This window comes from Canis lupus, chromosome 1 (assembly GCF_011100685.1).
Source record: "Canis lupus familiaris isolate Mischka breed German Shepherd chromosome 1, alternate assembly UU_Cfam_GSD_1.0, whole genome shotgun sequence".
NCBI lineage: Eukaryota > Metazoa > Chordata > Mammalia > Carnivora > Canidae > Canis > Canis lupus.
Genome location: NC_049222.1, coordinates 112,264,447 through 112,289,130, shown reverse-complemented (window position 1 = coordinate 112,289,130; position 24,684 = coordinate 112,264,447). Strand labels below are relative to the sequence as shown.

The 24,684-nt window shown below is 49.3% G+C and overlaps 1 protein-coding gene across 1 annotated transcript; it reads right to left on the bottom strand.

The window, feature by feature from the left end:
• Positions 1-962: 962 nt before the first annotated feature.
• XRCC1 (X-ray repair cross complementing 1) lies at positions 963-24,077 on the bottom strand. Its single transcript, NM_001286982.1, has 17 exons — positions 23,861-24,077; positions 23,399-23,491; positions 15,420-15,530; positions 7,495-7,653; positions 6,500-6,574; positions 6,299-6,404; positions 5,969-6,078; positions 5,785-5,896; positions 5,380-5,632; positions 4,736-4,852; positions 3,856-3,949; positions 3,591-3,723; positions 3,125-3,179; positions 2,889-3,028; positions 1,727-1,817; positions 1,267-1,342; positions 963-1,161 (listed from the first exon to the last, which is right to left on the bottom strand). Exons 1-17 carry the CDS (start codon positions 23,909-23,911, stop codon positions 1,048-1,050), a joined length of 1,890 nt encoding a protein of 629 aa, NP_001273911.1. The 5' UTR covers positions 23,912-24,077; the 3' UTR covers positions 963-1,047.
• Between the last annotated feature and the right edge of the window lie 607 nt (positions 24,078-24,684).

Genomic DNA, 24,684 nt, shown 5'->3' with positions numbered 1-24,684 from the left:
AGACCCATTTTGGATGTGAGACATCCAGACCTGGAAAGTTCTAAGTTTCCGTGGGCTTAAGACACTAAGTTTATGGTCATTTGTTATTGAGATCTGACTGTTCCAACCCCTTCCTGACCTTCCCAGCTCCAGGATAACATCCACGCTTCTCAACCTGGTGTTCACAGCCCTTCGGGACAGCCCTGTCCTTTTGCTTCTATAGTGAAGCAAATGTACTCTATCTGTGCTCTCTATTACAGCAGCCACAGAACACCTGCAGGGTAGCCAGTGTCATCAACAGAGTAAAATTTCCCCTTCATTTCATTGCAGTTCATTTATAGTTACCCAGGTCCACAGGCTACCATGTTAGCAAAGCTGCAAAGACTATGTCCATCCTTCCAGACAGATCTGCCCCTAAAGCCTCTTAAGCAACTGACCCCAGGGAGCCAGGCCTTTGCCCATGCCCCGGCCCCTGCCTAGAACTCCATCCTACCTTCCGTCCACTTCTCTAACACTTGCCCAGTTCCCAACTTAAATGTGGTGGAGGCTTGAGGGGGCTCAAATGCCCCTTCCCCCTGTTCTACCATGCTGGGGACAGTTCCACAACCACTTCTGAAAGCCCTGAAAAAAAGGGAGATATCCCTGGCCCCGGGGGAGCTGGGAAGCACACCTCACGAGCATCTAGGCCTCCAGCCCAGGACTCAGAAAGGGACAAACAAGACCTAGGAATGGGCTCAATGGGTTAGAATCCCAATTCCCGGCCACCTGCCACTACAGGGGTAAGTTGCCAGGGAGAAGTGACAAAGAGCTCCTTCCCTATCTAACCCCTGAAAGAGAGCCCCTCATTCTTTCTAGGACCCCAGGGCAGGGGTCTTAAGGCAGCCAAGACACCTGACCCTCAGAAGGGAAGCAAAAACCAAACTTATGACAACAATCTGGGGCCCTCTAGGAGGTTCAGGAGATTTCTGAGTAAGAGGGGCAGCTACTCCAAACCAGATCACCTTTATTGAGCTCATCTTGTGTGTGCGCGCGCGCTCAAGCATGTGCAAGTGCATGCAAGCACATACTCTAGGCCTGGGGCACCACCCCATAAAGCTGGTGGGGAAGTAACTTCTGCTTCTCGTTGCAACTGTAGATCCATCGGGGCCGGACAAACACCAAGGAGGGGTTGTCCATCAGGGCCTGCAGGGTGGGGAGGGGTGAATACAGGAACATGTGAGTGAGGTGATGGTGGAGGTGACACAAGGGCGGGCTGGGTGTCCCTTTCCCCACCCCTCTGGAGCTCACCTCCTCAAAACTGGGGTCCCACTCTTGTGCAGTGATCACAAACTGGACCCGGTCACTCATATAGTCCTCAAGTTCCCTGGCAGGAGGCAGAGAGTCAGTGTCTCTTCTCCTGACATCCGACTCCTCAACCATTCTCCAAGGCTGTCTTCCCTTCATCCTCACCTCCATTCCCTACGGGCTACCCTGTGGGCCCCCACTCTCCCCGAGCCAGCCTTGCCACAGCCACAATACCAAGGGCTCCCACTACTGCTAATCCTTTCAGAAGGTGAGCAGGAAGAGGGGGCCTCATTGTAGAGAAGAGGAAGAGAGGGAAAGTTATACATCCCGGGGGGCCCAGCAGAGCAAGCAGAGCCTGTGCCCATCCAGCAGGCTGTACCCCTTCTCCATCTTCCCAATCGCCTTCCTTCCCACAACTTAGCATAATCCCTCTCTGCCCTCGCCCCCACCCCTGGAGACTGACCCATTGAAGGCTGTGACATATCGCCTGAGCTTCCGCCGCTCGTCCCCAGGGAATTCTCCGTACAAGAAGAAGTGTTTGCCCTGGAAGAAGTCTGCAGGAAAGATGGTGGAGGTGCCAAGTGTGAGGCGCCTGGAGTTTCAAAGCACCAGCCAGGAGCCACAGAGCACTTGAAGGCAAGACCCGAAGGAGGCCAGTATAGTGGCTGGGAGGCCTGTTCATTCATGCCCTGGCAGAGACATTTGTCACAAACGGTGATTCTCAGCCAGGCCCATAGAACTTTTCTGGGAACTGGAGTTTTGTTTTGTTTTGCTTTGCTTTCATGGTGAGAGACAAAATGACTATTACTGCTATGTGTTTCTTCCATGAGGTACATCACAGATGGGCTGGTGGCACCTAGCTCATGTGGCCCAGTTCACAGCCTTAGAGCCTGTCACTTGCTCACCCTGGCTGTCACAGTCCTCTACCAGCCAGTGCCTTCCCCGGCTCTGACCTTCAGGACACCTCTGTTCTTTGTTCCATCTTAACATAGTTCTCCAAATCATCAATCTGCGGATGACACTTTTGGGGCTTTGGAGGATCAAAGCACTTTCCTGCCCATCAGACCCACAGGGAACCGTATAGAAATAGCCTCTTCCAGTTGCCACTGACCCTCACCTCTGTGCAGACCCTGGCTGCCTAGCTCCTCCCTCCATTCTCTGTTGGCCAAGGTTCTCACCCCTGCCTGTCCCATGCCCCCTGCACTCATGTTAGGAGGACAAATAGCAATGCCATCACCACTGAGGCCCCAAGAGACCCATGCCCATGTCACCTGTGTGCCTGGGTGACCTCCCATGCTGACAGACCTGAACCCGAGAGGCAGGTGAAGGAGGCACCATTGGCACTTGAGTAGAAAGCCAGAGGGGGTCATGCCCAGCCCTGGGCTGTGATGGAGGCGGTCACAGCAGGAAGTCAGGAGGGGGAACAGAGAGGGAAGTCATAAGAGGGTGTCTGCTTCCTAAGACAACAAAAAGGTAGCAGAGGCAGGGATTATGGGGGAAGGAGGTGGGGAGACAAATCACAAGTCATGGGAAGCAGCCTCAATCCAAGGGTTGGGTGGTGGGAGTCACAGCTGAGAACTGAGAAAGGCAGATCCCATGTAAGGAGGCAGGGAGGGATTTCCTACCTGGGAGCTCGGGAACTGGCAGGTCAGGAGACTCTGGGGGACCCTCGTGGTCTGTGTTCTCGTCTGTGGATCCTGCATACGGGTCCTCACCATTTTCCCCCTGGTCAGGGGGCTGCTTCTGTTCCCTCTGCTCAGCCACCCTGGGAGAGACAACAGGGCGTGGGGGAAGAGCATGCAGACCAGATCCCCCTCCACCCAAGTCTGGGACTACCTCGACACCCCCAGCCCCACCTTACCTTCTCAGCTCATCCTCGGTATCCCCAGAATCTTCTGCCCCATTGCCCTGTTCTTCTGCAAGTGGAAGCTTGGTCAATGAAGGGCACGTGTTTGGTAACCTTCCTTCTTGGTCTCTCGCCCAAGCACAGATGCAGGCATGCCAGGCCTCAACCTCAACTGCCCTCCAGATCCAGTTATCTGGGACTTCAGCCTCCCCTCCCCTAGGTCCACTGTCTGGGATCCAGCCCTACCTCCCTTAGATACAGGAGTCTGGGTTTCCAGCCATCTTCTCCCTCAGATGCAGGAGTCCAGGCCCCAGCCCCTTCTCCTCCCTTCAGATCTGAAGGATCTCATCCCTCTCTTCTCCAAGAACCCAGCAGTCCAGGTCCCCAGCCCCCTCTTCTCTCAGGCTTAAGACCTAAAACCCCTTCCCTCCCTCAGACCCAAGAGTCCAGGCCCCCAACCCCTCCTCCCTTAGGTTCTGACCTGACTGCTCCCCCTCACTGTCCGTATCTTCCTGGGGCCCTGGTGAGGCTGGTTTGGTCTCTTCTGGGGTTTTGGGTCTCTGGGGTGAGCTGGGTCCTGCTGCCTGAGGCAGCTTAGTTTTGGTCTGGGGGCGCTGAGAAGGGAAGGCAGCATGGGTATGAGTATGTGTTCTTGCTGAAGACAAGGATGGAGAGTCTGGGGTTCCACAACAGACCCATGTCTTCCTCCCACTGCACCTTCCCCACCATGGCAGGGGGCATAGGACCTTTTGGGGAAGCTTGGGGGCCTCATCCCCGCTGCTGCCGCTGTGAGAGCCCCCCTCATCCTCACTGCTGGAGCTTGGTCCTGCCATGAGGTACCTAGGAGGAGGAATCAGGCCTCAGACAAACGGCATATCGTGTCCTCCAGAGGATATGAGGTGGGCGTGGGGGCCAGTGCTCAGGAAGCCACAGCAAATGGCATTTACTAATCATTCAGGATGCCCTGGCTTCCAGGTTTGGAAGGGCCCCACTGAACCCATCAGTCACCACAGCCACCCACAGCAGAGACATGGGCCTCACTGGCTTGCTTCCCCGCCCTCTTGGGAAAGAAATGCCCCATTTCAGAAAGGAAAAAAACAACAACAACCCAGAAATAATTTTCCCCTTTGAGAATCAAAAGCAGTTTCTCATTAGGAGAATACCTATCAGTCAAGGGAAAATCCTCAAAAGCAAATATGTTTTTAAAGACCTTGACACTATATTCATGGCATGGGACCTTAAGTGGCTGACACTCCAGGAGAAGGGGTCCCTAGCTCTATCACAACAAGAACAGCTGATGCTTACATGGGATTTCCCACATGCTAGGCACATGCGCCTTTTGCAGCAATTTCTCCAGCCTGCCATGCTTCTCAGTCTCCCTAAGCAGACTTCACAGAGCCCTGAGACCCTGGGAAAGTCCTCCCTCCTCCTCAGCAGCCGTGCAGCCCCTGCCCTGCCTCTCAGAAGCCTGCTGACGCTGGAGGAGCCCGCCTGTGTTCCCCACTGGCAGGCCCTGGTCTAACCACTCTCCAGATCCCCGGCGCTGCCCAGTGTGGGGACAAGGAGCAGGGTCAGCAGGTGCACACACATATCCGTATGAAGTGCATGAATGTGGTGAGGCCTCACCTCCGGGAGGGCAGTCGTCGCCGCATTCGGTGACAGTCCAGCACCCACTCTTTCCGCACAATGCGGCCTCCAAGGCCTAGGACCTGGCTGTACTTGGGGGTGTTGGCAAAGGCACAGCTGGTGGGGCAGCAGAAGGGAGGGTGTGGTCAGTCAGGTGTGGTCTGCGGTGGTGGGTGGGGGAGGGGCGCAAGGGACAAGAGATGAGGATGGGGGAAGAGAGAAGAATGAGAGAGAGAGAGAAAGAGATGGATATGAGAGAAACAGAAAAAGATGTTAGGAGACCAAGGGAAAGATGCAGGAATCAGAATAAGAAGCAGATGATAGGACCAAAGAGATAGAGACAGGGCAGCCACGGTGGCTCAGCGGTTTAGCGCCGACTTTGGCCCAGGGCGTGATCCTGGAGACCCGGGATAGAGTCCCACATCAGGCTCCCTGCATGGAGCCTGCTTCTCCCTCTGCCTGTGTCTCTGCCTCTCTCTCTCTCCCCCTCTCTGTGTTTCTCATGAATAAATAAAATCTTAAGAAAAAAAAAAAAAGAGACAGACGGTAGACAGGCAGTCAGGGAGAGAGAGAGCAAGATGGAGGAGCCAGAGGGAGACAGAGAAGCACCAGGGGGCACAATGGGGAGGAGGGCACAAGCCTACATGAGATGGGTGCTGTCTGGAGTCCAGTCTGGCCGATACTTGGCCCCCAGCTCTAGGGCCTTGTCCCGGAGCTCTGAGCGGAAGGGGTTCTGGAAGCCACTCAGCACCACCACCACACCCTGAAGGATCTTCCCCAGCTCCTGCGGGCCAGCTCGTGGTCCCCTGGGCTCGGCGCCTTCTCGGGTCTTCCCTGGCACTGTGCCTCGTGCTGGGGCAGGGACTGGGGTGGCTGGGGTGCGGGTGGGAGCTGGCGCTGGGGAAGCCAAAGAGTGGATTCACTTAGTGCTAGTGGGACTAAACCCCAGCTCCTCCTCCCTCAGACCCAGGAGTCCAGGCCCCCAGCTGGGCCTCCTCCCAGGACATAAGAGCACAGACCCCTACAAGAACAAGGAAGCCAGTGCTCACGTTTGGGTCTCTTGATGGCAGGTGGTGAGGGCTGGGCTGATGGTTTGCTGGGCGTCTTCCTTTCTTCTTGGTTCAAATCTAACTTTCTCTTCCTTTTGGGGGACTCTTGAGGCTGAGGGGTTAGGATGAGTTGAGGCCTCTCAACTCTCTCCTCCCTTTCCACCCAACCAGGTGACAATCTCACCTTGGAAGTGCTGCCTACTGCCCTGGAGGCTGCAGAGGGTGAAGAGGTGGCACTAGAGGCCTGCAGTGTAGCAGCTGCATAGCTAGGTCCTGCTGGGTCAGTGGCTGCAGCTACAGAGGGAGAAAGCGGATCTGGGTGATCTAGGCCCTGAGACCCTTCGCTCCTACCCATGGGAGAGAGTGTTGTTCCCAAAGCCCAGTAGTGAGTGATCCAGGGGTCCAGACCCCCAGCCGCCTCCTCCCTCCCACCCGGGAGTCCCTAGGCTCTTCCTTCCTCAGACCCACGTTGTGGTTCCAACCCTAGACTGACGACCCAAGCTTCCACACTCACCTGGGGAGGTCTTATTGATCCGGCTGAAGAAGAGGGCCCCAGGTCTCAGGGAGTTGGCACCCTCATCCTCCTCCTTCACACGGAACTGGCCAAGCTTGGTCACCTTCTAAGGTCTCACAAGGTCAGCACAGTGAGTGGCTGTTGGCAGGTGGGGGTGAAGTAGTAGGAAGAAGACTCTGGGGGTGGGTGGGTAGAGCTTACCTGGGGTGAGGCCTCTACCTCCTCTTTGTCTGGGGCGCTGTGAAACCGTATAAAACTCAGGCCATAGGGGGAATCCTGGGAAAGAGAGGTGGGGGTCATAAAGCCTGGCTAAGGACAGAGCCTGGCTCCAAGCCCCTTTCACTTGGGAAGACCCCTTTCTAGGCTCTTTCCCTCTAATGGACACACATGTCTAGGGAGGTGCCCGGAGAACACTGATGACAACAATAACATCTAGCCGCTAGCAAGCCCTAACTCTGGGCTGGACTCGGCTGTAAGCCCTTTATGTGCACTAGCTCTGTTAGCCTCATGGCAAATGGCCAAGGCTGCTGGGTGTCCAAGAGAATCCTCTCCTGCATGCCCGAATTCCTAACTACAGAATGGGAGGGAGCACTGTATGCCACTTCTGGAACACAGAAATGCTCCAGACTCTTTTCCACTCTTTGGGCTGGACGCAGAGCCATGATCTTGAGGAGCCTGGGTCCCTGGATGACCAGCCAAATACTCCCCAAGACAGGTCTGCTGGTAAGAAGTCTACCTCCACTGTGTGGGAGTATCATGACATACTTGAGTCTTGTCGTTACCACAGCTTAGCATTCCTACCTCACAGCAACCCTGTAAGGATCGGGAAACTGAGGCCAGAAAGGTTAAGGCACTTGCCCAAGGTCACACAGCTAAGAAGTGGGGGACCCAGCGTCTGATTCCAGATCCCATGGTGGTAACTGTTAGACTATTCCTCTGCCAGGTCAGCTGCCCCCTTCTCCCATTCCCCTCTGAGATCCTGCAGTTCACCTTTCCCAGACATCCTCTAGAAAATGAAGTGTCACCTACAGGAAGGATTGCAATCCTACTTCAGAGACCTCTGGAAGCCAGCCTCCTCACAAGCCCCCTGGGGACCAGCTGCCCCGTCCTCCCAGCCCTCTGGGACTCAACACTGGCCCCTCACCTCTCTCCATGCCAACTGAGGACTCTACACCCCCAGCTCCCGCCCCAGATACCTTGCTATAGGGCTGGCTGCAAACGATTTTGACACGGTCCCAGCGCTTCTCAGCTGCTGCCCGGACCAACTTATCTGGCCCGAAAATGCGAACACGGTTGGGGTTGGAGCCACTGCGGCTCTCAGAAGGGGACATAAAAGATGAAGTGACCAGCAGCACCTGGGAAAAGGAACACAGAAGAAGAAGCAGGGCTGGCTGATTGAAATGATACTTGCTAGGTGCCGGGAAAAAAGCAGGGGCCCTATTAGGGTCTAGGGAGTCACCGGATCCAGACTGCACCTCCACCTGCCCCAACGCCTTTTTCTTTCTTTCTTTCTTTTTTTTCTTTTAAAGATTTCATTTATTTATTCATGAGAGACACACACGCACACAGAGAGAGAGAGAGGCAGAGACACAGGCAGAGGGGGAAGCAGGCTCCATGCAAGGAGCTTGACGTGGGACTCGATCCTGGGTCTCCAGGATCACGCCCTGGGCTGAAGACAACACTAAACCGCTGAGCCACCCAGGCTGCCCTGCCCCAACGCCTTTTTCTTCCCCTGCTTCTGCACCTCCAGTCAGCTTCTCCCTGACACAGGCCCCAGAAAGATCCTGCAACTTCCGGGTCTAAACAAACAGTCTCTGAATTCTTTCAAAGGGTCTTCTATATCTGGCCATAGAGCCAGCTACACAACCTAAAGAACTCTCCGAGCAGAGAATTGTCACGACGACTGGCATAATACTCAAATACCTTTTGCAAATGCACGGTTGAGCGCATGGAAAGTAGAGGAATTATCAGAGGCCAGAAAGGAGAGAGCAGAATCCAGAGATCCAGGAGAGCTGCACCTGTTATAAGTGATTCTCTTGGGGCTCAGCGCTGAGACACTGGTTGGGGACATGTCAGCTTCTCCAGCTGCTCCTTTTCAGGCCCTGCCAGTAGGAGGAGCTACAGAGAGGCTGAGAGGCAAAAGGAAGGACTGTTGCCCCACCATCTCCTTGCAGCTCTGGGAGCATCACTCCTGGTGTGTTTGGGCTCCTGCAGAGCCCCACCCCAGGACAGCAGAGGAATCTGGTTTCAGTGTCTTAATATCTGCAGAGCTGGTTTCACCTGGCCCCTCTCAGGGATTCCAGCGCCAGCTTCTCCAGGTTTGAGTTTCAGCTCTGCAGAACCCCGCTTCCAAGCTTCTAAACATTTCAATAATTCCATGTCCTTTTGTTCCCCCAGCCCCTGGGGTGGCACCTGCTCCCTGCATTACTTCTTCACCACACCTTAGTCTTCTTGCCTCTTGGGTTCAATATTAGTTGCTAATTCTTTTTTTTTTTTAAGATTTTATTTATTTGAGAAAGAGTAAACAAAAGAGCAGGAGAGGGATGAGGGGGCAGCCTGGGTGGCTCAGTGGTTTAGCGCCGCCTTCAGCCCAGAGCTGGATCCTGGAGACCCAGGATCAAGTCCCACGTCGGGCTCCTTGCGTGGAGCCTGCTTCTCCCTCTGCCTGTGTCTCTGCCTCTTTCTCTCCCTCTCTGTGTGTCTGTCATGAACAAATAAATAAAATCTTAAAAAAAAAAAAAAAAGGGAGAGGGATGAGGGTCACAAGGAGAAGCAGACTCCCTGCTCAGCAGTGAGCCTGATGTGGGGCTCCATCCTGAGATTCTGAGATCATGACTTGTGCCGAAGGCAGATGCTTCACTGACCAAGCCACTGAGGTGCCCAGAGATATGATAAAACTTTAACTAAAAAGGCACTTACTCAGTTTCCATCGTTATAAATAGAATTTTAATCCAAATCTGTTTGCCAAGAAGAACAGAGAACTTTTTTTAATAGTCTCAAAGACTGCTGACTTTGTTAAAACAGCTAACAAGCAGGGTTTAGACTAGGTGACTCTAGTGCTTAGGGAGCCTCTGTAAATAAACCCAAATCTACACCAGAGTCAGAAAATGAAATGCAAACACAATGAATCATAAACAGCCAACTAAATTTCTCAAGTCTGAGAAAATGAAATTCAAGAACAACTTAACAGCAAAATAACTAGACTTCCCAAATGAGGCAACTGTTTAAACTCCAGCCAATTAAATCATGTCTTTGGCTTCCTTTGGCATCTTCTCTATAAAAAGCTCTGTCCTAGTCTGCCCACAGAGCACCCCTAATCATTTTCAGTGTGGGCCCCCAATATGAATTGTTTGTTCAAATTAACTCTTCAAAATTTCATGTGCTTCGATTTACGTTTTTGCACTTTATATAACCTTTAGAATGTTTGCCAAAGGAAAACTTCATCTGTGAAAATGTGTCTCACAGATCAGAAAAAGCAACTGATAAAGTTCCAAACACATTCACGAAAAAAAGCTCTCCATCAAGTAATCTAGAGAAGAATATCCTCAACCTGACAACACACATCTATAAACAAATCTCCAGCTGACATTGTATTTCATGGTGAAGACTCAATGCTTTGCCAGTAAGATCAGGAACAAGACAAGGATGTCTGCTCTCATCACCTCTGTTTGACACAACACTAGAGATACTAGTCAGTGTGATAAAACCAGAAAAAGAAAAAAAAAAGCATAAAGATTATAAAGAAAAAGAAAACTGTCTTTATTCACATACAATGTAACTGCCCAAGGGGGAATCCCTGGGTGGCTCAGCGGTTTGGCGCCTGCCTTTGGCCCAGGGCGCGATCCTGGAGTCCCGGGATTGAGTCCCGCGTTGGGATCCCGGCATGGAGCCTGCATCTCTCTCTGCCTGTGTCTCTGCCTCTCTCTCTCTCTGTCTATCATGAATAAATAAATAAAGTCTTAAAAAAATATATTCCAAAGGATCTACACAAATCCCATGGCATTTTCCTACAAGAATAACTAAATTTAGCAAGGTCACAAGATACAAGGCAATATACAATTATCACTTGTATTTTTTTTCATGCTATCAACAACTGGGAAATAAAATTTAAAAATTAAAACAAAACAAAACAAAACAAAACAAAAACATCATTCAAGGGCACCTGGGTGCCCGTGCAGTTAGTTAAGCATTTAACTCTTGGTTTTAGTTCAGCTCAAGATCTCAGGGTCCTGAGATCGAGCCCTGTGTCAGGCTCTGCTCGGTGTGGATCTACTTGAGATTCTCTCTCCCTCTTCCTCTGCCCTCCCCTTAAATAAATAAATCTTTAAAAAATATATATATCATTCAAATAGCATCAATAATTTAGGCAAGAATTGGGGCACCTGGGTGGCTCAGTAGTAGAGCATCTGCCTTTGGCTCAGGTCATGATCCTGAGGTCTTGGGATCAAGGCCTACAATGGGCTCCTCATGGGGAACCTGCTTCACCCGCTGCCTAGGTCTCTGCATCTCATGAATAAGTAAATAAAATATTTTATTTAAAATTTAGGCAAGAATCAATAACAGATGTTAAAACAAGTTTGTGGATAGATGAGTTATTTATATAGTCTCCAAGTATTTCCCCACAATACTTATTCATTACACGGGGCAAAACAATAATTTTATATTGAACGAATCTGGCCTGCACTGCCTTTACAAAATGAACCAAGTTAACATCATCAGTCATAGAGTCAGTAGCATGTGTTCCATGATCCAATGTACTGAGAAAAATACAACATCGCTTGTGTGGTGTTCTGGCCAAAGGTGTATGGCCTAAATTTAATTATCAGGAAACATGAGACATTTTGTACAATAAGTGATATTTTACAGAGTCACTGACCTCTACTCTTCTAAAATGTCAATGGCATAAAATACCAAGAAAGTCACAAGAATTGTTCCCAGAAAAAGGAAACCAAGCAGACACAACAAATCAACACAATACATTGATTCTGAATTTTCTTTTGCTATTAAGAACATCATTGAAATAATGAAGAAAATCTGAATAATGTCTGAGATCAGATGACACAGTACTACATCAAGGTTAATTTCCTAATTTTGATTAATTGTACTGAGGTTAAGTAAGAGAGTATCTCTCTTTCTAGGAAATATCCACTGTATTTATCAGGAATAGATAACACAAAATCACATATGCAATTTACTTTCAGTTCAGTAAAAAAAAAAAAAGTACACCTGTGTTAACATTTGGGGGATGTAAAAACAAACAAACATTTGGGGGATGTACATAAAGATTATAAGGGAATCCTCTGTACTACTTTTGCAACTTTTCCTAAGTCTGGAATAAATGAAGTTATTCATAAGCTGGTTTTAAAATTTACATGGAAATAAATGCTAAGAATCTAGAATAGATTCTCTTGAAGACCAAAGCTGGAAGTCCACCACAATCTGATTTCAATATTTACTATTTTTTTAAAGATATTATTTATTTATTCATGAGAAATACAGAGAGAGAGAGAGAGAGGCAGAGACATAGGCAGAGGGAGAAGCAGGCTCCATGGAGGAAGCCTGATGTGGGACTCGATTTCGGGACCTCAGGATCATGCCCTGAGCCAAAGACGCTCAACCGCTGAGCCACCCAGGTATCCCAATATTTACTATTTTTTTTAATTTTTTATTTATTTATGATAGGCACACAGTGAGAGAGAGAGAGGCAGAGAACACAGGCAGAGGGAGAAGCAGGCTCCATGCACCGGGAGCCCGATGTGGGATTCGATCCCGGGTCTCCAGGATCACGCCCTGGGCCAAAGGCAGGCGCCAAACTGCTGCGCCACCCAGGGATCCCAATATTTACTATTTTTCAAAAATATTTTATTTGTCAGAGACAGAAAGAGAGGGAGCATTCACAGTCAGGGAGAGTGGCAAGCAGAGAGAGAAGCAGGCTCCCCACTGACCAAAGAGCCCAATGTGGGACTCAATCCTAGGACCCTGGGATCATGAGATGGAGCCACCCAGGCATCCCTCAATATTTCCTATTAAGACAATATGGTATTGGCACAAAGATAAACATACCTGTTGATGAAACAGAATAGAAAGCAAAGAAATAAACCTACACATATATGCTCAATTAATTTGCAATAAAAGAATCAAAACAATTCAGTTGGAAAAAAGAAAAAAAAATTTTTTTAAAGATTTTATTTTTAGGTAATCTCTACACCCAGTGTAAGGCCAAACTCATAACCCTGAGATCAAGAATTGCATGCTCCACCAACAGAGCCAGCCAGGCACCCCAGGGAAATCTTTTTTTAGAGAATTTTCAACAACAACAGCAACAATAAGAACAAAAAAAAAAAAAAAATGACCTTTTCCTCTACTTCACTCAATATACAAAAATTCATTTGAGATGAATCAGATATAAATGTAAAATCTAAAATTATAAAGCTTCTAGAAGAAAACACAGAAGATAGAGGTAGGCAGAATCATGGTGCCCCAAAAAGGTCCATGTGCACCTGTGGACTTTGTAGATGTGATCAGGTATTTTGAGATGAGGATATAACACTGAGTTATCCAGGTGGGCCCAGTGTCATCACAAGGGTCTTTAATAGAAAGAGCGAGGCAGGAGAGAAGAGAAGCGAGGATGGAAGCAGATGTTAGAGTACTGTGATCACTGCCTTCGAAGATGGAAGGGGCCACAGGCCAAGAAATGCAGGCAGCCTCTAGAAGTTGCAGTAGGTAGGGAAATGGATCCTCCCCTTGGGCCTCTAGAAGGAACCTAGCCCTGCTAATACTAAGATTTTAGCCCACTGACACTGATTTTGGACTTCTGACCTCTAGAATTGTAATAAATCAATACAGGGATTATACTATTACTTTGAGACAGGCAAATATACCTCATAGGATGCAAAAGGCACTCAAAAAAAAAAAAAAAAGAAAAGAAAAGAATGAGAGAGAGGGTGGGGAGGAAGGGAAGGAGAAAGAAAGGAAGAAGCTTAAAACCATGACTGATTGGACTTCATCAATTCATCATGAGGCACTGTTAAGACAATGGAAAGGTAAGTACATTGACCGTGAAGAGCACTGAGTGATGTATGGAAGTGCTGAATCATTACATTGCACACCTGTAACTAGTATAACACTGTATGGTAATTATACTTTAATTTAAAAAAATTTTTTTTAAAGATAGCCAAAAGGCAAGTCATAGACTAGGGGAAAAATCTGCAACACATGAATCTGAAAAAAAAAAAAAACAAACAAACAAACCCATGATTAACATCCATGACAAAAAGACAAACAATCCAATAAAAAACAAGCAAAATACCTGAAGAGACACTTCATAAAAAAAGATAAAATGAATGGCTAGTAAGTATGTGAAAGGTTACACAATGTCATTACTTGTCAGGAAACACAACTTAGTCATAATACCACCACATCTGAATGGCTGAAATTTAACAAATTAAAATGACTGGTAACATCAGGTATAGGTAAGGATACGAAGCAACTAGAACTCTCAGCTTCTGCTGACAGGAACGTAAAATGGCACCGCTTTGGAAAATTTCCAGTGTCTAATGAGATTAAAACGTACATCTACCCTACATGTACTCTTAGGTATTTACCCAAAAGAGATCTCTGTGCAGAGGTCTGTACAAAAATGTTCACAGTAGCTTTATTTGTAATTGTCAAAAAGTGGCAACAGCCTAGATGCCCATCTAGGAGATGAGATGGAGGATGGATAAACAAATTGTGGTCTCTGCCTAAGGTGAATGATAACTTGGCTGACATCACACACACACACACACACACACACACACACACACAAAACCCACCCAGGACAGTGAATGAGAAAAGCCAGACACAAAAAAGAGTACCTACTGTAAAATTCTACTTATATGAAATTCTAAGATAGGCAAAGCTAGTCTGTAGTGACAGAGAGACTAGAGGCTGCCAGAGCCGGCAAGGGTCGGAGGATGGGGGTGCGAGGGACTTCCTGAGGATGCTGGCAATGCTCCATGTCTTGACCTGGGGGGCGGTTACACAGGTGCCTACGGTAGTTAAAAGCCCTTGAGCTGTACATTAGTATCTGTGCATTTTATCGTATGCAAAATATACTTCAATTAAAAACAACTTCTCACAGCAAGGAAAAAAACTCATCTTGTAGAAAACTGGTTTACTATTTAAAATTGTAAACTTGTTTTTTCAAGTAGGTTTACTTCTACCCCAAAACATTTTGTGGATTAGCCAGCTGGCTAACTATGATCTCTCCCAGTTCTAATGAATTCAACTAATAAGAAAAGGATTGTGCCAACTTTTAAAATATTTGTAACAGAGTGGGGCACCTAGGGCTTGGGTGGCTCAGTCAGTTAAGTGGCTGACTCTTGATTTTGGTTCAGGTCATAGTTTCAGGGTCCTGGGATCGAGCCCAAGTCAGGCTCCACACTTAGCAGGGAATCTGCTGAAGATACTCCCTTTCCCTCTGTTCCCTACCCTTCATGCTCACACTGTTTCTCTCTCCCTTTCTCAAATAAATAAATCTTCAAAAATAAAATAAAATAAAATAGGGGTGCCTGGGGGGCTCAATCAGTTAAGTGTCTACCTTCAGCTCAAGTCATGATCCCAGGGACCCGGGATCAAACCTGAGTCAGGCTCCCTGCTCAGTGGGAAGCCTGCTTCTCCCTCCCTCTCTGCCCTTCCCCCTGCTCTCTCTCTCTCTCAAATAAATAAAACCTTTACAAAAATAAATAAAATGTCTGTAATGGAGCAAAAGGCAATCCTTCTCTTATAAGCATCTGTCACATATGAAGTGACTAGCAGAGGCATCCCAAACAATGCAGAATCTCAATTTGCCAGGACATCTGTGAGAACCCCTGGGACCAGAGACAAGCAGTTTTGCTCTCAAGCAGTGATGGCCTCTTAGACCAAACAAGTGCATCTGGTTATTCATGCCCCTGCCCCTGGCCCCCATGCAAATGTGGGTCTCTGCCCTGGTATGCAGTTTATCACCTGTGTCTGTACCTCTAGAGGGCACAGGGTTGTGTGACTTGCCTCCACCCCAGCCGAGACCCCAGGGAGGAAGCAGTGATGGGGGCACCTGGGGTAGGGATCAGTATGGGGCCCATCACAAAGCCCTGCTTACCTCATAGTCTTGCTCCCCTGCCCCTCCGGCCGAGCTGCCCACCAGCACCTCCACGAAGGCCGAGCCGTCATTGCCGATGTCCACACTGTGGATCTGTTCTTCCTTCTCCAACTGTGGGAGGAGGAAAGCCCACTGTAAGTGCCTGCTCTGTCCCTGGCCTCACTGTGGGACCTCGGGAGAGTGATGACCCCCATCTGGGCTGCCATGTCTCCTTGCAATGTCAACTCTGACAGTGGGAGCCAGGGTGAGGGGTGCCACTGTATCTCCTGCATGTAGCACAGGGCATGGCCCAGAATGGAGCTCAGAAATCTTCACCGAATGTATGCCTAAGCTCCCACACTAGCTTATGGAGCCCCAACTCCTTCAGACTCTGCCAGATTGGCACGGTACCTGCCACCATGGAGTGCACCCTGATAGTACCTGCCAGGGTTCTAACTTCATTCAAATAATCATGTGCACAAATGGCACATCTGTCGCCTCTACCCTCTAATCACACAGGACTCTGAGGAAGCTCCCTCAGGATAGGGGCCTGGTGTGGGTTTGCTCATCACTGATTTCTGGGTTTGAATCCCAGCTGCAAAATGCAGTAACTAAATGGCCTTATCAGCCAATCTCTTGGAGCCTCGGTATCCTTATCTGTAAAATGGGGATAATCACCAAGTCCAGGAATATACACATGAATACTATGGCCACACTGTACAGCATGTAGTAGGGCACTGTGCCCCTGTCAGCCAGGAGGCATTGTCAGTCAATGCTCCATAATTACTTTTTGAAGGAAGAAGAGAGCTATCTCTCTGGAGGAAGGTTCCCTGCAAAGGTCCTGCCATTCCCGTCTTGACAGTTGAAGGCACAGAAAGCCTTTAACTGGGGGCAGAAGGCAGTTAGGAACGCTTCTTCATTAAGAATGTTAGTTAACTAATGGCAGTTAGTCCGAGTCTCTTCTCTTTGGTTCCTAGAAGGATAAGTTATTACAACACTCAAAGGTACCTAGTCCACCACTCCCCAGATCATCTGAAGCTCCAGTCTGCCTATCACCCTCCAACGGCAAGAGGTCGCCCAGATTTTGCCTACACACCGCCACAAACAGGGACATCCTTACATGGGAGTTAGGAGCCTGGACTTGGGGTGAGGTTCAAGTCCAGCCTTGCCATTTCCAAGCTGTGCAAGCCTGGGTGGCATGCAACTTCTGAGCGATGGTTCCCTTTTGCGTGGAATGGGTGGGCTGTCCTAATAACCCTCCTCCTGAGAGGCGCTGAGATGACTCAGAATAAAATCACCACAATAACACTTGCAGCAAACATCTAAGTGCTCACGTTGCACCAGACATGTAATACTTGCATCTCCTCTCCTCACAACGGCTCTGCCATGCAGGGGCTATTATTATCTCCACTTAACACATGAGCAAACGGAGGCAGGAAGCGGTTATGTAACTCCCCCAAGGTCGCACAGCTGGTGAGTGGCAGAGTCGGGCCCAGAGCCCAGGCAGGTTGGCTGGAGTCCACGCGTGCTCCTCCACCACATCACACGTACGCTAGAGAAATAGGCGGTGCTGAGGGAAGGGGCTTCCCACAGCTCAGGCAAGTTGGCCTCCTGGTGCTTCCCCTGCCTCCACGGCTGAGCCCTGGGGTGGTGTGCGGTGCTGCCCAGGTACACAAGAAATCCTAGCATGACTTCTCAGCCTCCTGCCACACTTGATGGCTCTCCTCCAGCCACTTCAGCCTTCCTTCTGTCCCAGGAACAGGCCAGCTCCTGCCCACCACAGCGCCTTTGCACCTGCCATTCCCCTTGCCTAGACCACTCTTATTTTTCTTCAGTATCACCACTTAATGTTATGTAACTACACTTTTTTTTTTTTGTAACTACACTTTTAATTTGCATTTGCCTAGCATCTGTTTCCTCCACCAGACTTTTAAGCTCCATGAGGGCAGAGACAATATCTAAGTCATTTTCCACTGTGTCCCAAACACCAAGCATGGTGTCTGATCCTTCCTAGCTCTGCATACTTAGTCTGTGATGCTGGAGCAAAGAGTTTCATTTCACTCCTTCTGCCTGTTTCCTAATCCATAAAATGGGCACAGTAACAGCTTCTAACTCACTGAGTCGTTGTGAAGATTCAAATAAGGGATACATATGAAGCCCCTTGGATAGTGCCTGCCCCAGAGCAAACACTCCATAAATGTCAGCTGATACTATTCCCACAGAAGGCCTTCAATGCATTCGTGATGGACAGATGGATGGACAGACAGATGGATGGGAAGTGCTTAGTAACCATTTGCTGAAGGAACAAACGTCTCCTAAGTTGTAACTCAAGCTCTGCCCTTCCTGATCAAGTGGCTTTGGTGAGCCACTTGCCTCAGTGTCCCCATATGTCACAAAGGAATCATCAAGGCCAACACTTTCAGATTCTCACTATGTGTCAGGGGCTTGGTATATCTGTTTCCTACTGCTGCTGTAACAGATTACCAGAAACTTCTGCCTCAAAACAATGCCTCTTATAGATAATGGAGGTCAAAAGCCTGAAATTTGGTCTCACAAGGCTTCAATCCAGGGGTTAGCGGGGCTGCATTCCTTCTGGAGGTCCTAGGGGACAATCTGTTTCCTTGCCTCATTTCCAGCTTCTAGAAGCCACATGCATTTCTCAGCCTGTGGCCCCTTCCTCTGCCTCCAAACCCAGTGAGTATCACTCTGGCCTCTGTTTCCATCTTCACATCTACTTCTCTGGTTCTCCTGCCCCCCTCCTTTCACTTATAAGGACCTTGAGATAAAAAAAAAAAAAAAAAAAAAAAAAAATAAGGACCTTGAGATGACACTGGGCTCCCTCTTGTCCCCCAAATAACCCACAATCTCACCCCTTCGAGAGCCTTAACTTCATCACATCCATAAAGTCCCCTATGCCACTTTACAGTGACATATTCCCAGGTTCTAGGGGTCAGGATGTGGATATCTTTTAGAGGCCATTATTCTGTCTATCACAGTTGGCTAAGCTCTTCATGGGCCGGACATCACTGAATCCTCACCTCACAACCACCTTAGAAGGAAGAGTCTGTCAGTCTCCGGTGTTACAGATGGGGAAACAGGCTCAGACAGGTTAAAGAAATAGTTCATGACACATGAGGCTAATGCCTGGGAGAAAAACCCGACCCAGTTGCCCGCCTATAGCCCAGCACTCCTTTTCAACTCCCTTATTCCAACCCTTGAGGTAAAACTCAACAATCTCTACCTCTCCCACAAGCACAAGGCTCAGTATGTATCCTAAGTGAATGATCTTTTTTTTTTTTTGCATATATTAACTACTTCTATTTCAAACATGCACATGTATTCCCTTATATTTCTTCTTTTTGATAAAGAATTTCCGACCAAAGTGTTCATACATGGAAATGGCCCAAACGTCCATCAATTTATGAATGGACCCACATTGTATGGCATCCCCACAGGATGGAACAGAAAGTGCCAACACACACAACACGTAGGAACCTCGAAAGTATGCTCGGTGAGAGAAACCAGACACAAAGGCCACAGTATATGATCCTGTTTGTGTGAAAGGCCCAGAAGAGACCAATCTACAGGGACAAAAAGTGGATCAGTGGCTGCTAGGGAAGCTTGGGGAGCAGGAGAGAGGGGAATAGGGAGTGACTGTCGAATGGTGGTGGGGTTTCTTTTGGGCAATGAAAATGTGCTTGATTAATGGCAGTGACTGCAGAACACCATCAATATGCCAAACCCCACTGGACTGTACACTTTAAGTGGCTGAAATGGTGAATTTCAAGTTCTGTGAGTTTTCTCTCAAAAAAAAAAAAAAAAAATTAGGGGGGGTCCCAACTGGCCTCAGTCAGTGAAGCGTCCAAGTCTTGAGCTTAGGTCTTGAGCTCAAGCTCAGGTCTTGAGCTCAGGGTCGTGAGTTCAAGCCCTCCAATGGGCTCCAGGCTGGACATAGAGCCTACTTTTAAAAAAAAAGAGTGAGTGTTCAGTTTCAGCAGACAGGAGGCAGGCTTGAGCACGAGATGCTGGTCATCTGTGGCCAGGTTCACGTGCACCTTTCTCAGGAAGACCTAACTCATGAAAGAAAAACAAATGGGGCTGGTAAGGCCCACAAAGTTCCTGAGAGACCTTCTGTGTTAAAAAAAAAAAAAAATTTGTTCCATGTCCAGGAAATGCAGGGTTATGCACCATTCAAAGGAATAAGGTCAAACTCTACCCAGTGCCAGTAGATCTCCACCATCTAGCTTAATTTAAAGAAAACAAGCAGAATAGTGCATATGCTGTGTACTTGGTAAAAGAGGTGGACAAACATGGTTATGTGTGTTCAGTGACCCCGGAGGGCCACGTGAGAAACTGCTAACAGTAGCTGCCTATGGAAGCAAGTGGGAAAGGCAGGCATAAATCCTTTAGTGCCTTTTAAACTTTGCACCATATACATGCAATACTCATTCAAAGAACTAATAAAACTGCAATGGTGTTCTTTAGCCGGGGAGTACTCTACAGAAATGAGAACGAACCATCTCCAGCTACACCCACCAACATGGAGCAAAGTAGCCAGACACGGATGTCTATATCGGATGCTTCTGTCTACGTAAAATTCAAAACCAGGCAAAACGAAATCTGTGCTACTGAAAATCAGAGCGGTGGTTACCTGGTGGGGGGGGCAGTGGCAGGAAGGAGTGCATGGGGTCTGGGGGGCCGCTGTACACCTGCTACACATCAAATAAGGGAAAGACAATTTAAAATGTCATGAGGGCAAACTGAGTGGTTACAGAACTGCTGAGAAACCACCACAAAACGTGCACCACCTTGCTGTTAAGCTTAAGCATTTCTTCTAAAGGGCACACGTCACTCGGCCACCAGAGCTACCTGGATCGTGTCCCAGCCACACCCTCCAGCCCGGGAGTGGTTAGCCAAGGGGCTGGAACTCTTCCTGGCACAGCGATGGGTTATCCATGGAGCCTCCATCAGCTACTGCCAGCAAAAAAAGGTGTGTGTGGCTGTCACGAGAGCAGAGGGATGAACCCTGTGTGGCAATCCAGATGTTGCATAATATACTTGGGAGGAAAACAATGAAGGGTAGGAGAACACCCCCCAGATTAATCCACATGCACTGGGATCTGGAAATGTCTGCCTTTCTGCTCACTTGACAAGAATCAGAATTAGCATTTGGTGGATCTGGACCAGGAACTGGACCCTGCACACTGGCAATAGCCAAATGCAATCAGACTGCCCCCAGTGTCTCTCACATGGGAGAAATTAACAGCCACCATGAGGTCGCCTTGCCTCTGTGCTTGCTCCCTGCACTTTATTTGCCATAAGGAAAGCAGGATTTTGTGAGAAGCTAAGCCTACACCTGTTCCTCCTTTGCTTGGAGCCCTTCAGGGGCTCCCAGCTCATCCAGAGTAAAAGCGCAAGTCGTCAGAGTGGCTTTCAGGCCTTCAGTGTTTTGGGGGCCTTCCACGCCCCCGTTCCATTAGCTCATCTCCTACCTCTCCCCACCCTGGATAACTCCACTGGACCCAAACCAGCCTCCCTGCTGTTCCTCCAGCATGCAGGCGCCTCACAGTCTGTTTCCTCCCCAGATATTTACAAAGCTCCCTGTGCTCAACATCACCCGCTCAGGGAGGCCTTCCTGGATCAATATTAAAGGCAAATCCTTAGGGCGCCTGGGTGACTCAGTCAGTTGAGCATCTGCCTTTGGCTCAGGTCGTGATCCCGGGGTCCTGCGATCAAGCCTTGTGTCGGGCTCCCTGCTCAGTGGGGAGTCTGCTTCTCCCTCTCTCTGCCTTTCTCCTCCATTAGTGGTCTTAGTCTCTCTCTCTCTCAAATGAATGAATAAAATCTTAAAAAAAAAAAAAAAAAAAAAAGCAAAACTTCTTGCTACTGCCTCCTCCCCCAGCCGCAGTATTCCCCTTTCCTCTTAATGGTTTAATTTTCCTCCACAGCACTCACCATCTATCTGGTGCTTTACTTACTGGTTTGTCAGTCTTTCCCTCCTAACATGAAAGCTCCACAGGACTGACGTATTTTTGTCTTGTGCTGTCCACAGGACCTGAAACAGCGCCTGGCCTAGAGAAGGTGCTTCCTAAATAATTACTCAGTGAATGAAGGAACCTAAGAATCCATTCACTCCAGACTCTGTCGGTCCTGCCCTTGTGCTGACAACTTCCACTTGTCTGTCTCCATCCAGGTCAGGTTCTGATTCCTAACTGCCACGTGGACCTCAGAGGTCCCAAAGTCACAGCACACCTGGACACCCCAACTGAAGGTGTCAGCTTCTCAAGCTGCCCCTTCTCTGGGTTTCCCATTTCAGTGACAGCTGCAATATCTCCCTCAGTCTCCCCAGCCAAGAGAATCCTGTGCTCGCTCTGGCCCCTCTGGTTCCCTCAACCCCGTGTCATGTCTCTCCTGCCTCGGGTCTCTCTGCTCTCACTGCCACTGGGGTAGAGAATGGAATGTGATCCTCCTGGGGTCACCTGATCCCTAAGAGAGCCCAGCAGAATCATCACCTGGTAATAAACACATGAATCCCTCCCTTTACACAAACATCTACGTGTTGACAGAGCACTTCTGCAGACATTATGTCACCACATTTTCACAATAACCCTTGGCTTAGATCTCATTATTCCCAATGGACAGGTGAAAAAACAGGTTTAAAGAAATGAAAAAATGTGCCTGAGGTCACAGAATGAGTAAGACAGAGAGATGGGGACTTGAATTCAGGTCCCAAGACTAAATCATGAACAACCTGTACCTCCTTCAGTGTGTGTGTGTGTGTGTGTGTGTGTATTTTTTTTTGTACCACCCTCAGTTTAAAACACTGGCTCTTGGACAAGTGGCATAACCTCTCTGGGACTCCGTTTCCTCATCTCTAAAATGGAGGTACTATTAGACTTAGGTCATGGGTTTTTATAGATTCAATGAGTTGATCCACATGAGGTGTTCCAAACTGTAACTGGCAGTTGTAACGTTAAATCAATGTCAGCTCTCGTTATTATTACTATGTTAGGGACTGAGGAGATGTTCAAATTTCTAAAATCAGAAAGTTTTATAGGTCTGTGTATTTTTCCTGGGGAGAGAATCCTCAGCTTCCAATTCTAAAAGGGCTCTGTGACTCCAAATTTTTTCAGAACCACTGGGCAAGAGAGAGATTGAGAATGTGTTCGACACAATCATGTGAGCCTTGCCCTGCAACATCCCTCCCCAAACACCCCTCCGTTCAGAAGTAAGGAATAGAACCAAGATCAAGAAAGCCAGTGTGTGAACACAAAGCAGTGTGACAAAGTGGTTCACAGCACCAATGTGGGTCTGAGTCCTGCAAGCCATTGACTGACGGTGACAGGGGCCCCTCTGTCACACCACACTTGTGAAGAGAGATCATGAAGATGAAACACCCAGGCCAGTACCCAGCACAGAGCAGATGCTTCAAACGCTTAGCTTAGCTCTCTCCTCCCACCCGTTTCTTATCCCTGACAGGAACAGCCCGTCGAATTCCATACCATATGGGGTCAAACCACCTTCTCCTCCCAGCCTCCCTCCACCTTCACAGTGCTGGGATAAGACTGGGTGAGAGCACTCAGAAGAACCCGGCAAGCATTCCTGAACGGACGGAGACTGGCCACTTCACCCCTGCACTCCACTCTGCTTCAGTCTTCCCATCTTTAAAATGGGATTGATTGGTTTCCATGATCTTCCAAGAGACCCCTTCCAGCCCTGTGCCCACTGACTTCAGAAGCAACCTACCCAGAGGCCATACGTTGATTCCTTTTTTTTTTTTCATACATTGATTCCTAAGGTCATCCTGGCCTAGTCCTTGGGCCACCCTTGTCCTCTGCTAAGGGGCATAGCCATCACACGGCCCATTCTCCAGGGAAGAAAGCTGAAGCCCAGAAGGGAAAAGTGTCCTAACCCACTGGCAGCTGGCTCAAGAGCAGTGTGACTGGACCCTGAGTCTCCAGACTCCCCTTAGGAAGCAGACGGGGGGAGGGCAGGATCACCTGGAGCACCACAGAGATGGTCTTCTCGCCTGCCTTGGCTGCTCGCCATTTTCTGTAAGTGTCCGCCTTGAGAAGGTTTTCGGCACAGTGGGTCTGGAGATAAGAGTGGAAAAGGGAAAGTAAGGGTACAGGGAAGCGAGCTCGGTCCTCGGCTCTCAGGTTATTCCTTTGAGTCCTCCGGAGCCGTCCGCGCTCCCCCAGATTTAAAATTCCCCGTTAGTCCCACCACACCCTGCCTCGAGTCCTCTGGAACACCCGGGATGCTCCCCAGTTCCTCCTTTCCTGTCCAGAAGCTCCCCTATCTCTCCCAGAATTCCCCGATAGCCTCCTGGAACCCCCCACAACCCCCACGACCCGCCATGGACTTCCGTGAAGTTCCCTTTCACACTCCCAAAGTTCCTGTAGCGCCCCCGCACGGATTCCCTTACGTCTTCCAGCCTCCCCCCCACGCCAGTTCCTCACCGAGTCCTGGCTACTGCAGGACACCACATGGCGGAGACGGATCTCCGGCATGTCAACGTCTCGGGCTTCGCCTGGCGCCAGAGATAAAAGAAGGTCCGAGCTTGGGGGGCGTCGAGGGGGGAGCGCTCCCCGCGCGGGCTGGAGTGCGCAAGCGCACAGGGCTCGGGCCTTTCAAACCGCGGCGCGCCGGCGCTCCCGTCGCCGCCGCGCAAGCCCAGTTCGCGCTTCTCCGGAGCGAGGCGCTTGGTATCCTAGCAACGGGCTTTCCCCTAGGCCCCGCCTCTCCTAGGCCCTCACCGCGCTCTAGCCCCGCCTCCCGGTGACGTTCACTCTCTGCTTTCTCGGCGCCTGGCAACAGGAGCGGGCTCCGGGATTGGCTCCTAAAAGAAATTCGCCCTTCTCATTGGACGACGCAGTCACCGCCCAAATTGAAGCCTTTAGAACACTAGAAGACCCAAACCTGAGTGATTTTTTTTTGCAGGGACCCTGGAGCGTACCGCTACGGGGTCCTCTACACGGGATTTCTGAAGTTACGCTCCTCCCCGCTACTCCGCCACCACACACACACACGAACAAAATCTCCGTTCTCTTATGCCTGAGGCCAGGAGAGAGTGGATCAAAGATCTAAAGAAGGCACAAAGCATGCATCCAAACGAGATACACACACCCAAACTAGAATGCTTCCACCCATGCCTCAGTTTCCCAATATGTGACCTGTGGGCATATGTGTCCTACCATGCCTGCCCCTGCCTGTTGACAAGCATCCCTCTGTTCCGTCCCCGTGAGACCCAGAGGTGCAACCCCAGGCAGGGTCGGAGCTGGGG